The sequence below is a fragment of the Balaenoptera ricei genome, chromosome 2 (assembly GCF_028023285.1).
Source record: "Balaenoptera ricei isolate mBalRic1 chromosome 2, mBalRic1.hap2, whole genome shotgun sequence".
Taxonomy (NCBI): domain Eukaryota; kingdom Metazoa; phylum Chordata; class Mammalia; order Artiodactyla; family Balaenopteridae; genus Balaenoptera; species Balaenoptera ricei.
In genome coordinates this window covers 113000558-113015708 of record NC_082640.1, presented here as the reverse complement: position 1 = coordinate 113015708, position 15151 = coordinate 113000558, and the positions used below count along the sequence as shown (strand labels likewise).

General features: G+C 39.8%; 1 gene segment (V, D, J or C); it reads right to left on the bottom strand.

Annotated features, from left to right (window-relative positions):
* Nucleotides 1-10225: 10225 nt before the first annotated feature.
* On the bottom strand, nucleotides 10226-13306 carry LOC132359570 (T cell receptor alpha variable 17-like; the record flags this gene model as incomplete). The annotated part of the segment is given in 3 exon segments: nucleotides 10226-10242; nucleotides 12801-13073; nucleotides 13255-13306. Coding segments are annotated over 3 exon segments (342 nt in total), but the record flags the coding sequence as incomplete, so codon positions are not given.
* Nucleotides 13307-15151: the final 1845 nt, after the last annotated feature.

The following is a 15151-nucleotide window of genomic DNA, read 5'->3' as shown; positions in this document are numbered from 1 at the left end:
CAAACTGTTTACTCTCAGTCATCATAACTTTTCTTCCTTCACTCCAACGCATTGGTTCCTGGGGAAATTTACACTGGATAAAGTTCCTTGTCTGCTTACTGCTATCACAGCAAGTTTCCTGGAGGACAAAATTTGTCCAGCTGTATGTGTCTAATGCCAATCAATAGTCAGTCTGTGCTAGAAAAACCTTGCTTTCAAGTATCCCATCCTATAGTCAAAATGAATGCAAAATCACCAAACCATGCATTCCTAGTTCCTTATATCAAAAATGTAGCCATTCAAAAATCACAAATGCCTTTCCATCCCACTGCTGCAGCAGCTCTGGCTCATTGCACTCAGAGCAGCACCTCAACGGCGTTACGTCTCAGCCACGTGGAAGTTTGTGTATGATTTGCTTGGCATCCCTGTGCTGATTTATGATTGTGATTCAGCTGATGCAGCTTTTAGTCATCTATTCCTTTTCCCTTCCCTAAATGAATATATTAATATCGTGACATCTAACATCCATCTTACATTAAGAGAAAATAGATTTTTTTGAAAGTCAGTCTAGAGAAGGGAGGAGTCTTTCTGGCTGAACAGGGGCACTTCTGGGGATCAGAGAGCTTGGGTCTTCTTTAAGACTGACATCCACCCTATTCTCCCTGTAGAACAAGTCCCAATCTCCTGGGTTTCTAGGAATTAGATCTGAGCTTGATTTATTTTCCTGAAAAGCTCTAAATAAACTAAACACTGCTCAAGGAGAGAATGTACCTCTTCCTCCCAAGGCTGCTCACTTCAGCCCTCCTGCTCCCCTTGGGTTTGTGTTCGGCTCCCCCTGCAGCCCCTCTCACCGTGTCACTCAGAGCACAGTAGTACACAGCCGAGTCTGATGTTTGCACTGAGGGTTTCTGCAGGTGGAAGGAGCTGTCACTCGTAACAAGAGTGGCCTGAAAACCTTGATGCTCTGCCCTCTGGTTTGCCTTCGAGCCCTTCAGGAGGAGTTGAGGAGCTTTGTTGAGATACTGGACATACCAGAAAAGATAAGGAGCTGAATCAGAGGTCTGGTAAGTGCAGTGCAGGGTCCTAGGCGCCCCCTCTGTGACAGTCACTGGGCCTTCTGTCTGGGTCACTGAGTCTCCATTGGTCCCTCCTACAAGAGAATCACTTTTTAATGTTAGAAATGGACAGAAGGAGAGTTTTCAGCCAGAGAAGAAAACTAAAATTTACCTATAATTATAGGAAAATGAAAAATCGTGAACATTTAGGATAAAATGTTACTTACTGAATATTAAGAAGATCACAAGAACAGAGTGAGTGGCAGAAAACATGTTGGCAACGGTCCTTGTTCCCTAGAATACACCAGATCTAATAGGGCTAGTTTGCAGCTGAATATTATAGAAACTCCTCACTTAGAAACTGAGAGCCCCTTTCTGCACAGCAACAGTAATCTGTCTTGTGGCTACAAAGTAAACAAGTCAAACCAGTACCTGAATAAAAAGAGGAACCACATTTGTAGGAAACCCCGCTCTCTGGTGGTCATCCTGAAAATTGCACCACTGCTATATCTGACCTCTTTCTCCTGATATAATATTAATAGCTTGAAGCATAGATAAAGGAGAATGGGACAGGACTCAGAAGAGAGCTCTAAACACGAGCATGCTTAGGGAAATATTCAGTTGTTGCTTCCATCATTTTCTGCATGGTACAAGTATCTCTAGCTACCCAAATAATCCCAGGCAGAATTTTTAACTGGAATAGTCAGAGGTCTCTTCCTTACATATGTCTCCATGATTCCCACGGGTAAGAAAGGGATTCATCTGCCTAGAAAGTGCTCCCTAATCTCCCCAAATCCTTTGCCTGAATTACTATTCATCCCCAAGACTCATTCAGCATGCCACAGAGGAAACATTACCTAAGGCAGGTCTCAAATAATGTGTGGTTGGATGAAAAGGTTTTTATCCCTATCCATCATGAAATGACATATTTGTAAAATACAATAAAAACAAATCACTGTGACTTCTTCACTGATAAAGGTAGAGTTGACCTTCCTTCCAACTGGAAAACTGGACAAACTATATGAAACAACTTTTGGACATTGGACTACAGGTAGCACAGAGATAAGGAAAACAGATGAGTTGAGCCCAAACATTGCCCAGCTTACTTCATGGAGGCAGCTTCTTGGCACAAGTGCAGGAGGGATTTACCAAAAATAGCCCAGCTGTCTCACTGTGAGATTGAGACGGAATAGGAGATTGGGGATCTTGAAGCACCTAGAATTTGTGGACCAGTGGACCAGAGAGGAGGGATGTGTACAAAAAGAGAGAGAGGGATAACGGCAGGGGGGTCGCTGTGAATCCTGGGCGGAGTACTAATCTGCAACAAAAGAGAGAAAACTCATCGAGTTTGGTAAACCCCCCTGAAAGGGTCTCCTTTGGGCCCATGAACCATACTTAGATAACAGCAGCCTTACACCTTTAGCCTTATGAGGGATAGGTGACCTTACTTAGGTGTCTTGGTCCTTGGAACACCTTCTTTTATTTTATTTTTTATACAGCAGGTTCTTATTAGTTATCTATTTTATGCATATTAGTGTATATATGTCAATCCCAATCTCCCAATTCATCCCACCACCACCCCCTCCCACCCCGCCTTCCCCCCTTGGTGTCCATATATTTGTTCTCTACATCGTGTCTCTATTCCTGCCTTGGAAACCGGTTCATCTGTACCATTTTTCTAGATCCCACATATATGCGTTAATATAGGATATTTGTTTTTCTCTTTCTGACTTACTTCACTCTGTATGACAGTCTCTAGGTCCATACACGTCTCTACAAATGACCCAATTTCGTTCCTCTTTATGGCTGAGTAATAGTCCATTGTATATATGTACCACATCTTCTTTATCCATTCGTCTGTCAGTGGGCATTTAGGTTGCTTCCATGACCTGGCTTTTGTAAACAGTGCTGCAATGAACATTGGGGTGCATGTGTATTTTTGAATTATGGTTTTCTCAGGGTATATGCCCAGTAGTGGGATTGCTGGGTCGTATGGTAGTTCTACTTTTAGTTTTTAAGGAACCTCCATACTGTTCTCCATGGTGGCTGTATCAATTTACATTCCCACCAACAGTGCAAGAGGGTTCCCTTTTCTCCACACCCTGTCCAGAATTTGTTGTTGTAGATTTTCTGATAATGCCCATTCTAACCAGTGTGAGGTGATACCTCATTGTAGTTTTGATTTACATTTCTCTAATAATTAGTGACGTTGAGGAGCTTTTCATGTGCCTCTTGGCCATCTGCATGTCTTCTTTTCAGAAATGACTATTTAGGTCTTCTGCCCATTTTTGATTGGGTTGTTTGTTTTTTTAATATTGAGCTACATGAGCTGTTTATATATTTTTTAGATTACAATCTAACAGGCAATCCTTTGTCCGTTGATTCGTTTGCAAATATTTTCTCCCATTCTGAGGCTTGTTTTTTCATCTTGTTTATCGTTTCCTTTGCTGTGTAAAAGCTTTTAAGTTTCATTAGGTCCCATTTGTTTATTTTTGTTTTTATTTCCATTACTCTAGGAGGTGAGTCAAAAAAGATCTTGCTGTTGTTTATGTCAAAGAGTGTTCTTCCTATGTTTTCCTCTAAGAGTTTTATATTGTCTGGTCTTACATTAAGGTCTTCAATCCATTTTGAGTCCATTTTTGTGTATGGTGTTAGGGAGTGTTCTAATTTCATTCTTTTACATGTAGCTGTCCAGTTTTCCCAGCACCACTTATTGAAGAGACTGTCTTTTCTCCAGTGTATATCCTTGCGTCCTTTGTCATAGATTAGTTGACCATAGGTGCATGGGTTTATCTCTGGGCTTTCTATCCTGTTCCATTGATCTATATTTCTGTTTTTGTGCCACTACCATACTGTCTTGATTACTGTAGCTTTGTAGTATAGTCTGAAGTAAGGGAGCCTGATTCCTCCAGCACCATTTTTCTTTCTCAAGATTGCTTTGGCTATTCAGGGTCTTTTGTGTTTCTATACAAATTGTGAAATTCTTTGTTCCAGTTCTGTGAAAAATGCCATTGGTAGCTTGATAGGGATTACATTGAATCTGTAGATTCAGTGCAATCCCTATCAAGCTTTGGGTAGTATAGTCATTTTCACAATATTGATTTTTCCAATCCAAGAACATGGTATATATCTCCGTCTGTTTGTGTTATCATTGACTTTTTCATCAGTATCTTATAGTTTTCTGAGTACAGGTCTTTTGTCTCCTTAGGTAGGTTTGTTCCTAGGTGTTTTATTCTTTTTGATGTGATGTTAAATGGGATTGTTTCTTTAATATCACTTTCTGATCTTTTGCTGTTAATGTGTAGGAATGCAAGACATTTCTATGCATTAATTTTGTATCCTGCAACTAAACCAAATTCACTGATTAGCTCCAGTAGTTTTCTGGTGGCATCTTTAAGATTATCTATGTATAGTATCATGTCATCTGCAAACAGTGACAGATTTACTTCTTCTTTTCCAATTTGGATTCCTTTTATTTCTTTTTCTTCTCTGATCTCAGTGGCTAGGACTTCCAAAACTATGTTGAATAAAAGTGGCGAGAGTGGACATCCTTGTTTTGTTCCTGATCTTAGAGGAAATGCTTTCAGTTTTTCACCATTGAGAGTGATGTTTGCTGTGGGTTTGTCATATGTGGCCTTTATGATGTTGAGGTATGTTCTCTCTGTACCCACTTTCTGGAGAGTTTTTATCATAAATCAGTGTTGAATTTTGTCAAAAGCTTTTTCTGCATCTATTGAGATGATCATATGGTTTTTATTCTTCAATTTATTAATATGGTGTATCACACTGATTGATTTGTGTATATTGAAGGATACTTGCATCCCTGGGATAAATCCCACTTGATCATGGTGTATGATCCTTTTAATGTGTTGTTGGATTCTGTTTGCTAGTATTTTGTTAAGGATTTTTACATCTATATTCATCAGTGATATTGGTCTGTAATTTTCATTTTTGTAGTATCTCTGTCTGGTTTTGGTATCATCGTGATGGTGGCCTCATAGAATGAGTTTGGGAGTGTTCCTTCCTCTGCAATTTTTGGAAGAGTTTGAGAAGGATGGGTGTTAGCTCTTCTCTAAATGTTTGATAGAGTTCACCTGTGAAGCCATCTGGCCCTGGACTTTTGTTTGTTGGAAGATTTTTAATCACAGTTTCAATTTCATTATTTGTGATTGGTCTGTTTATATTTTCTGTTTCTTCCTGGTTCAGTCTCGGAAGGTTGTGCTTTTCTAAGAATTTGTCCATTTCTTCCAGGTTGTCCATTTTATTGGCATAGAGTTACTTGTAGTAGTCTCTTATGATACCTTGTATTTCTGCAGTGTCCATTGTAACTTCTCCTTTTTCATTTCTAATTTTATTGATTTGAGTCCTCTCCCTCTTTTTCTTGATGAGTCTGACTAAATGTTCATCAATTTTGTTTATCTTCTCAAAGAACCAGCTTTTAGTTTTATTGTTCTTTGCTACTGTTTTCTTTGTTTCTATTTCATTTATTTCCTCTCTGATCTTTATGATTTCTTTCCTTCTACCTACATTGGGTTTTGTTTGTTCTTCTTTCTCTAGTTCCTTTAGGTGTAAAGTTAGATTGTTTATTTGAGATGTTTCTTGTTTCTTGAGGTAGGATTGTATTGCTATAAACTTCCCTCTTAGAACTGCTTTTGCTTCATCCCATAGGTTTTGGATCATTGTGTTTTCATTGTCATTTGTCTCTAGGTATTTTTTCATTTCTTCTTTGATTTCTGCAGTGATCTCTTGGTTATTTAGTAACGTATTGTTTAACCTCCATGTGTTTGTGTTTTTTTACGTTTTATTCCCTGTAATTTATTTCTAATCTCATAGCATTGTGGCCGGAAAAGATGCTTGATATAATTTTAATTTTCTTAAATTTACTGAGGCTTGATTTGTGACCCAAGATGTGGTCTGTCCTGGAGAATGTTCCGTGTGCACTTGAGAAGAAAGTGTAATCTGCTGTTTTTGGATGGAATGTTCTATGAATATCAATTAAATCTATCTGGTCTATTGTGTCATTTAAAGCTTGTGTTTCCTTATTAATTTTCTTTCTGGATGATCTGCCTATTGGTGTAAGTGACCTGTTAATGTCCCGCACTATTATTGTGTTACTGTCGATTTCCTCTTTTATAGCTGTTAGCATTCGCCTTATGTATTGAGGTGCTCCTATTTTGGGTGCATATATATTTATAATTGTTATATCTTCTTCTTGGATTGATCCCTTGATCATTATGTAGTGTCTTTCCTTGTCTCTTGTAACATTCTTTATTCTGAAGTCTATTTATCTGATATGAGTATTGCTACTCCAACTTTCTTTTGATTTCCATTTGCATGGAATATCTTTTTCCATCCCCTCACTTTCAGTCTGTATGTGCCCCTAGGTCTGAAGTGGGTCTCTTGTAGACAGCATATATATGGGTCTTGTTTTTGTATCCATTCAGGGAGACTGTGTCTTTTGGTTGGAGCATTTAATCCATTCACATTTAAGGTAATTATCGATATGTATGTTCCTATTACCATTTTCTTAATGGTTGTGGGTTTGTTTTTGTAGGTCCTTTTCTTCTCTTGTGTTTGCCACTTAGAGAAGTTCCTTTAGCATTTGTTTTAGAGCTGTATTGGTGGTGCTGAATTCTCTTAGTTTTTGCTTGTCTGTAAAACTTGATTTCTCCATCAAATCTGAATGAGATCCTTGTTGGATAGAGTAATCTTGGCTGTAGGTTCTTCCCTTTCATCACTTTAAATATATTGTGCCACTCCCTTCTGGCTTATAGAGTTTCTGCTGAGAAGTCAGCTGTTAACCTTACAGGAGTTCTCTTATATGATATTTGTTGTTTTTCCCTTGTGTGCTTTTAATAATTTTCCTTTGTCTTTAATTTTTGTCAGTTTGATTACTATGTGTCTCAGCATGTTTCTCCTTGGGTTTATCCTGCCTGGGACTCTCTGTGCTTCCTGGACTTGGGTGGCTATTTCCTTTCCCATGTTAGGGAAGTTTTCGACTATATTCTCTTCAAATATTTTCTTGGGTCCTTTCTCTCTCTCTTCTCCTTCTGGGACCGCTATAATGCGAATGTTGGTGAGTTTAATGTTGTCCCAGATGTCTCTTAGGCTGTCTTTATTTCTTTTCATTCTTCTTTTGTTATTCTGTTCCATGGCAGTGAATTCCACCATTCTGTCTTCCAGGTCACTTATCCATTCTTCTGCCTCAGTTATTCTGCTATCGATTCCTTCTAGTGTATTTTTCATTTCAGTTATTGTATTTTTCAGCTCTGTTTACTTGTTCTTGAATTCTTCTCTGTGTTTGTTCTTTCATTCTTCAAGGTCTTGGTTATACATTTCTTGCATCTGCTCAGTCTTTGCCTCCATTCTTTATCTGAGGTCCTGGATCATCTTCACTATCATTATTCTGAATTCTTTTTCTGGAAGGTTGCCTATCTCCACTTCATTTAGTTGTTTTGAAACACCTTCTTTTTACTTCTTGTCACATTCTTGTTTTAATTCAACTAAGTAATTTTTTAAGAAAGTAGAGTTTAGACACTTAATAATATTAGCCAGACTCTCTTCATTCCAGAGGCACGTGTGTGGTATTTATCTGTCTCCTGTTTATTTGTATTATTAGGGATTCAGGAATCTCAATGTAAAGAACTGTTTGCTCAATGTCGGTCAGCTTGTTTGTCTAGTTTCTTGTGCAATTATTTGTGCTAGTGAAGTGAACACAGCAGAAGATTTGACAGGGTCATTTCATAGCTTATTCTTTCCCTAGGATTGGGTTTACTTTATGCAAAGTATGACTGTATTTATAGCAAGAAGACAAAACATTGTTACTTGCTCACATCAACCATTTTAAGGCATGGGGACTTTGTTTCTGCAGACAGCTGCGATGTTACCTTACAGAGGCTCTCAGGGCAGTGCTGTCAATCTAGTAACAATGGCTATGACTAAGTCAGTTGAACACAAGAATAGTCTTCTTCAAATGATACATATTCACCTACATAGATTTTCTCACCAGTTAAAATGAACTATTTTTTTAGCTCTTACTAAAATTAGGGTCTTGAGTAGAGTTATCCTGCTGGCAAGACTCTCTGGCTCAGCAGATCACCTAGGTACTCTTATATTATTGTGCATGTTCAGGCATCCCTAGGCTCAAGCATTCATTCTGGAAATTTACAGAGTTATCTACAATGTGTAAACCAGAACCAGACACGATTCCTATCTCAAATTGCTTTCAGTTCAGTGAAGAGCAGGTAAGTAAAACAAATCTTATGCCCTGCCTGTACTCCCACTAGCCTGGACCCAGGCATGTGGAATGAGGGGTCAGACTGGAAGTAGAGAGCTGATGCAGTTATCGCCAGGGGAATAAAACCTGCTTGAATACTTTATTTCCACTATTTAGATTTATTTTTGTTCTTTCATCTCCCTCTCCATTTCTTTGGCCTGTTTATCCCAATGTTAAACTCCCAATGCTCAGGTGTCCAACACCCAGTGTGCAGGACTCCAGAATGTTAGGGAAGAAGGCAGTGTTTACCTTCAGGTGGGTGGCCAGACATCCACCCTGTTAGGTGAGGACAGTGAATACATCCTCCAGTACCATTAAAACTATTATAACTGTTAAATTCTGCATTATGCAGTATGCAGAAAGCAAACAGCATGGCTGGCTGAGAAGCAGCAGGAGGTTTTGTTTGGAGTTACATAAAAGTTGACAGAACTATTCCTCTAGTTTCTTGATCCTTTGGTGGAATCGTCAGGAAAATCTTGGCTCATGTGTTATGCAAGACAAACTGCCCTGCAAGATCCCTGTATAGCACAGGGAACTATACTCAAGTATATTATTATACTTGTAATAACCCATAATGGAAAAGAATCTGAAAAAGAATAGATACGTATGTATAACTGAATCACTTTGCTGTACACCTGAAACTAACACAACACTGGAAATCAACTATACTTCAGTAAAAATGTTTTTAAATGTTTAAAAAATATTCTTAACACTTTTATCCATTTAAAGAACTGAGATGCTTTTATTTGTAAAGTGCCGTTATTCCATTTGTCTTTAATTTGATAAAAATAACGTAAAGAACACAAAAGCCTCAAAACCAAGGGGAGTATTCTAAGTTGGCCATACAGATGATTAGAAATATGCTTTTATTATTTCATTTGTTGCTATCAAACAAAAAACTCCAAATCTAAAAATTCCCATGTAATTCCTACACCCCAGAGGTTGGCAAACTTTTTTTCTGTAAAGGGTCAAATAGTAAATAGTTTAGGTGTTGAAGTCATATAGTCTCTGTCGTGACTACTCAACTATGCTGTTATAACACGAAGCATCCATGGTCAATGCATAAATAAGTGGGCATGGTTGTTTTCCAATAAAACTTTATTTACGAACACAGGTGGCAGGCTGCTTTGCCCTGTGGGCTGTGCTTTGCCAGTCCCTGCTATGCCATAAGAATGTATCCATAAACTTCCAAAGATTTCTTTTTTTTCAATAAATATTATCATACCTTTTTGAGGAGACTTAAAATAAAGAATACATTAATGGATAGAAAAGAAGAAGAAGGAAGTTAGATGATTCTAATGCCTAAGATACATTGATGCTGAGTTTTCAAGGGTGAGACACACAGATATGGACGCTAACATTAAGGAACACACAGAAGTAGTAGTGAAAATAGATCTTAATCAAATAGTCAAAGAAATAAAGGAGAAACTGAAAATGTGAAAATGCAGAGGTCTATAATTCTAAAAATGCCCCCTGAGCTTCTTTCAGCTACTGACTCTTGGACAGATGTATAAGAATGAATAGGCATTTACATTTTTTTTACTCTTTTGAAGGGAGGAAAAATATTTAGGAAAAGGAAAATAAATAAGAAATCACCTACAGTTGCTATGAAGGGGTCATATAGGAGGAAAAAGGTACTTTTAAAAAACTTAAGGACTTCCTTGGTGGTACAGTGGTTAAGAATCCACCTGCCAATGCAGGGGACATGGGTTCGAGCCCGGGTCAAGAAAGATCCCACATGCCGTGGAGCAACTAAGCCTGTGCACCACAACTACTGAGCCTGCACTCTAGAGCCTGCGAGCCACAACTACTGAGTCCACGTGCCACAACTACTGAAGCCCGCACGCCTAGAGCCTGTGCTCCGCAACAAGAGAAGCCACCACAATGAGAAGCCCGCGAACTGCAACGACGAGTAGCCCCCACTAACCACAGCTAGAGAAAGCAGCAACAAAGACCCAACGCAGCCAAAAATTAATTAATTAATTTTAAAAAAAGAAACTTAAATAATACCAGTATTGTTGAAGAGAGAGACAGAGAGGGAGAGAGCTTAGGAGTACATTGTGAAATGAGGTTGGAGAGGAAACAAGATCCTAAATTATGCAAGGTTTTGTAGGTCATATTAAGAAGTTTTGGGACTTCCCTGGTGGCGCAGTGGTTGAGAATCTACCTGCCAATGCAGGGGACACGGGTTTGAGCCCTGGTCCAGGAAGATCCCACGTGCCATGGAGCAACTAAGCCTGTGAGCCACAACTACTGAGTCCACACACCACAACTACTGAAGCCCGTGCACTCTAGGGCCTGTGTACCGCAACTACTGAGCCTGCATGCTGCAACTACTGAAGCCTGTGCACCTAGAGTCTGTGCTCCACAGCAAGAGAAGCCACCGCAATGAGAAGCCCGCGCACCGCAACGAAGAGTAGCCCCTGCTCACCACAACTAGAGAAAGCCCGCGCGCAGCAATGAAGACACAACGCAGCCAAAAATAAAATAAATAAAATTTTAAAAAGAAGTTTCTCTTTATTCTAAGAGCAAATGGGGATCCAGGTGATTGGCATGCTCAAATCTGCATTCTGACAAGATCATTCTCACTGTGGTACAGAGGACTACATTCAAGAATGAGGGGGTGTGTCACGTGTTGGGGAGCAAGGGACTAAAATGGATTTTTAATTAGGATGGTGGAGGTGAATTAGCGTGTGGGGTTTGTAACATCTTCTGGAGACCTTTAGGAAGCAAAGTCAACAGAACTGGGAGATAGACTGGATACAGTATTTCAAAAATGAATAACTATGAAGCAAAAAACCCCATATGAGTCTTAATATACCCTAAACTGAGGGTAGCAGAAATTGCTATTTGCCTAAAGAATGTCCATTCTCTCCTATTTCTTACTAATAGAACCACAGTTTTGATGTGAGTGACAACATGCTGAGACTGAAAAAATACTGACATCCCAGACTCCTTTGCAGCCGGGAGAAAGGTGGGGACATGGAATAACACTCGGGTAAGTGAAATGTAAGCAGCTGTTGGGTGGATTTTCCGGAAATGATTGACTTGGCCAGCATGTACTCATTTGCCCCTTGACCTTCTCTTTCTTTCTGCCTGGAAGGTGTATAAAGTGGATGGATCTCTAGCAGTTTCTGTCAAGTATATAAACAAAAGTGACACTTTAAGGACAAGAGACAGAGAGCTAGAAGGAAGACCCTTGATTTGTTATAACATGATGAAAGTTGTATACCAACCCTGGACTGCATATGATACATATGATAGAGCTTCTTTACGTGAGAGGAAAGTAAACTCCACCTTGTTAAAAACATTATTATTTGAAGTTTTTGTAACTTGAAGCTGACCCAGTCTCTAACTGATATAGAAGATGTTCATTAAAAATACAATGCATCAGTGCATCAGAGTCTGATTGAGTAAGTGCCTAATAACCCAGATCTTCAAGGTGCTGTGGGTGATTCTGATATAGGTGATGTTGGTGGTTGAAGTTTTGGCATGTGGGAACCACAGTCCTACCAACCTTTCGCCTGCCCTCCCCCACCTTTTCCACCAAGCATCACATAAGTACAAATGCGCTTTCTCCACAAACACATTTTCAGTAGCATCAAAAGTGTATCCAAAAAACTATTTTTACCAGAAACAAGAATAAAATGGATGAATAACTGTTATATATGTGATAATAGAAGTATCCACTTTCAAAAAACAACATTTTAGGACCTGGTAGCCGAGAACATACATCTCTCACTTGTATGAGGAAGATTATGACTCTCTGATAAATTCCCATCTATTTAATGGAGAAATTGAAGCTTGGAAATCACACAACTAGTAAATGGGAGAATCAGATTCAGATCTTTGTCTCTACTACTCCAAAGGTTCAGATCTTTGTGTCTATTATTATACAACGTTTTCACTCCTCAGCCTTAAAAGGAAAAGTTTTGTTGAAAGAGTCCTAAGATCCTTTTTCACTCTAATGTCTGATGAATCTACTGTTTCCTATACAGGAATTAGAGAAATGCAAAAATCATCTCATGCATCTCAAAGCCCCACCTAAGTCTTGAGGGGGCTGCACATACAACAGATGAGACCTTCTAATACTGACAAGTCCTTACTCATCCTCCACAAGTGACCTGATAAAATTAGAGCTTGAAGGGTCTTTAGGCTCGTCAGTCCAAATCCTTTGTTTAAAGTGAGGAAACTGAAGGCTGCTACACCAATGATATGCCTAAGGACACAGAGCCAGGATGGGCAGAGCTGAAGCTGGTATCTCAGTTTCCCGTTCTAAATCTCATGCCCTTTACCTTAGTCTAACATGCTGTCAAAAACATCAGGAATTTGACAGGCCTCCCTTTCCTGTTGCCAGCTGTTTGTAGACTCTCCTTTGTGGGAAGACATAACCACCAACTCTACACACTGTCGCGGCTTCTAAGAGGCAGCTCTGGCAGGGTTTGCGTTGGGGCTGCAGTTGCCTGGTGCACACTGTGTCTCTGTGGCACAGAGGTAAGTAGCAGTGTCTGCAGCCTGGGAAGCCGTGATGGACAGGGAACTGCTTTTGATGGAGTTGTCTAGCGTGACTCGCAGTCTTCCACTACGTTTCTCTCTCTCATTTGAACGTATTAAAATCAGGTGGGCAAAGCCTCTCTTTGAATCCTGTCTGTACCAGTGTAAGGTGTCTATAGTAGTTTTATAACTGCAGTTCATGGTGGCATTTTCACCCTCCTGGATGCTCAGGGCCTGAAGATTCTCTTCTCCTTGCTGGCTATTCACCCCTAGGCAGAAACACAAGGCCAGAGGCCAGGAGTCAGTCACTGCATTTTCACTCTCTAGTGTTTGCCTTTCCTTCCATAATTTGGGGGTACATTTCCCAATTAACAAGAAGATTTTGCCCCTCTGTCTTGTGGGCTCGGAATTTTGGTCACCCTCTTCCTATCGCCAAGAGCCCCAACTCACTGGCCAGCTGAAGCCACAGAATCACCAAAGACACGGTCAGGAGTTTCTCCATTCTTCTTCCTTATTGGGATCACGGGAGACTCAGCTCTGGGGCCTGAAATGAAGCCAGGTTTCTCAGTCTAGTTCTTTTTTCTGGGTATATTTATCTAGTCCCTCTGGATCCCAGAGAGAGTCTCAGGCTTCTTACCCAGCCAATCAGAGGAAGCTCAATCTTGTGCTTTCAATACAAACATGTTGATTTCAACCCAAGTTAGTCTGAGGAGAGAGGGTACTGCCATCTTGTGGTGGCCACATCATCCTGCTAATAGAGTGGCTGTGGAAGATGAAGTGTGTTAGAGCTGATACAGAAGAAATTACAAAGCTAGTCTATTCTCTGCCTTTATTACACTCCAGTTCCAGCCTAGAGTAAGAACAGATACAGTTTAATTCATGTAAAAACTCAATTAAGAAAGAATATTGACGCCTGGTATTTACAGAATACCTGTGAGGACCACTGCTAGGTTTCTTACAATCACTTCTGGTATTTTATCTATGAGCTTTCTTTTCTTTTTTTTCTAATTTGCCTAATGCTGGAATGAGATTGTATATAAGTCAGGGTTCTTATTGGTGAGTAACAGGAACTGACTCTGGCTGAATTAAGTAAAAAAGGAATAAGTTAATTAATATTGGGTTTGCCTCAGCAACTCCAATCGGGTCAAATAACTGGAGTCAAAAGCTATTGAGTCAGTCTACCAAACATTTAAGGAAGAATTAACACTGATCCTTCTTAAACTATTCCAAAAAATTGCAGAGGAAGGAACATCTCAGTGCTATCTGCTTCATCACTTTGGTCTTATGATCCAGCAGATCCAAAAATGATGCTTGAAGTTTCCATGGCAAACAGGATGGAGAGATGGGAAACACCAACAGGAAAATTGCAGCATCGTCCACTAGTATTGGGGGCTGGGGGGAATCTATGCCCTTTTCTTTAAATATTGATTCTCCTTTTAAGAAACAGCTTCTGACTTGCTAATTGACCATGGCAAAGTCTGAATATCTAACTTAGGAAAAAACTGACTTAGTGACCATGCAGCCTGAACTTCCATCATGAACCAAGTGTTGTCCGACCTACATACCTGCACTGTTGGTCATGCCCAGCAGCAATCTATCATCAAGTGGAAATGGTATATAAGAGACTGGGCTCAGGCAGCCCCAGAAGATCCAGGTAAGCTGAATGAGTAAGCACCTCAGATTCCTTTGACACAAACTCTTCTTGTTTTGTATACTCTCCCTTAACCATGCCTATAACCTCCTGGCGAGTTCCTTATAATCAGTTAACTAAGGAAGAAGAAAATCAAGCCTATTTTTCATATGGATTTGCACATTATTTTGGTACCACACAAAACTAGCACTATAGCCCACTGAAGGATGAAGATGAAGGACCATCCCTCCAAATCATCAGGTGATACCTTTTGGTTATGCATGTTATCTAGAGTGACAGATGGCCAGAGGTACTGATCTACAGTGATTCTTGGGCAGTTGCTAATGATTCTTCTGGATGGTAAGGGACTTGGAAGGAACAAGATCAGAAGATTAGTGCCAAGGAAATCTAGGAAAGAGGTATCTGGATGGACCTCTCAGAATGGGCACAGACTGTCAAGATAATTATGCATTATGTGGATACTGGCCAAGGGAAATGGAAGCTCTTACTAATGGACAAAACGATGCACTCTATGGATGTGTCAACATCTTTCCCCAGACACCCCGATGCTTGGTCAATGATCCCATGAACAAAGTGGCCTTGCTAGCAGGAATGGAAGATATGCATGAGGTCAAAAACATTGATTTCCCCTTAGCAAGTTTGACCTAGCTAATGCTGTTGCTCAGTGCCTAATCTGTCAAACACAGAGACTAATGC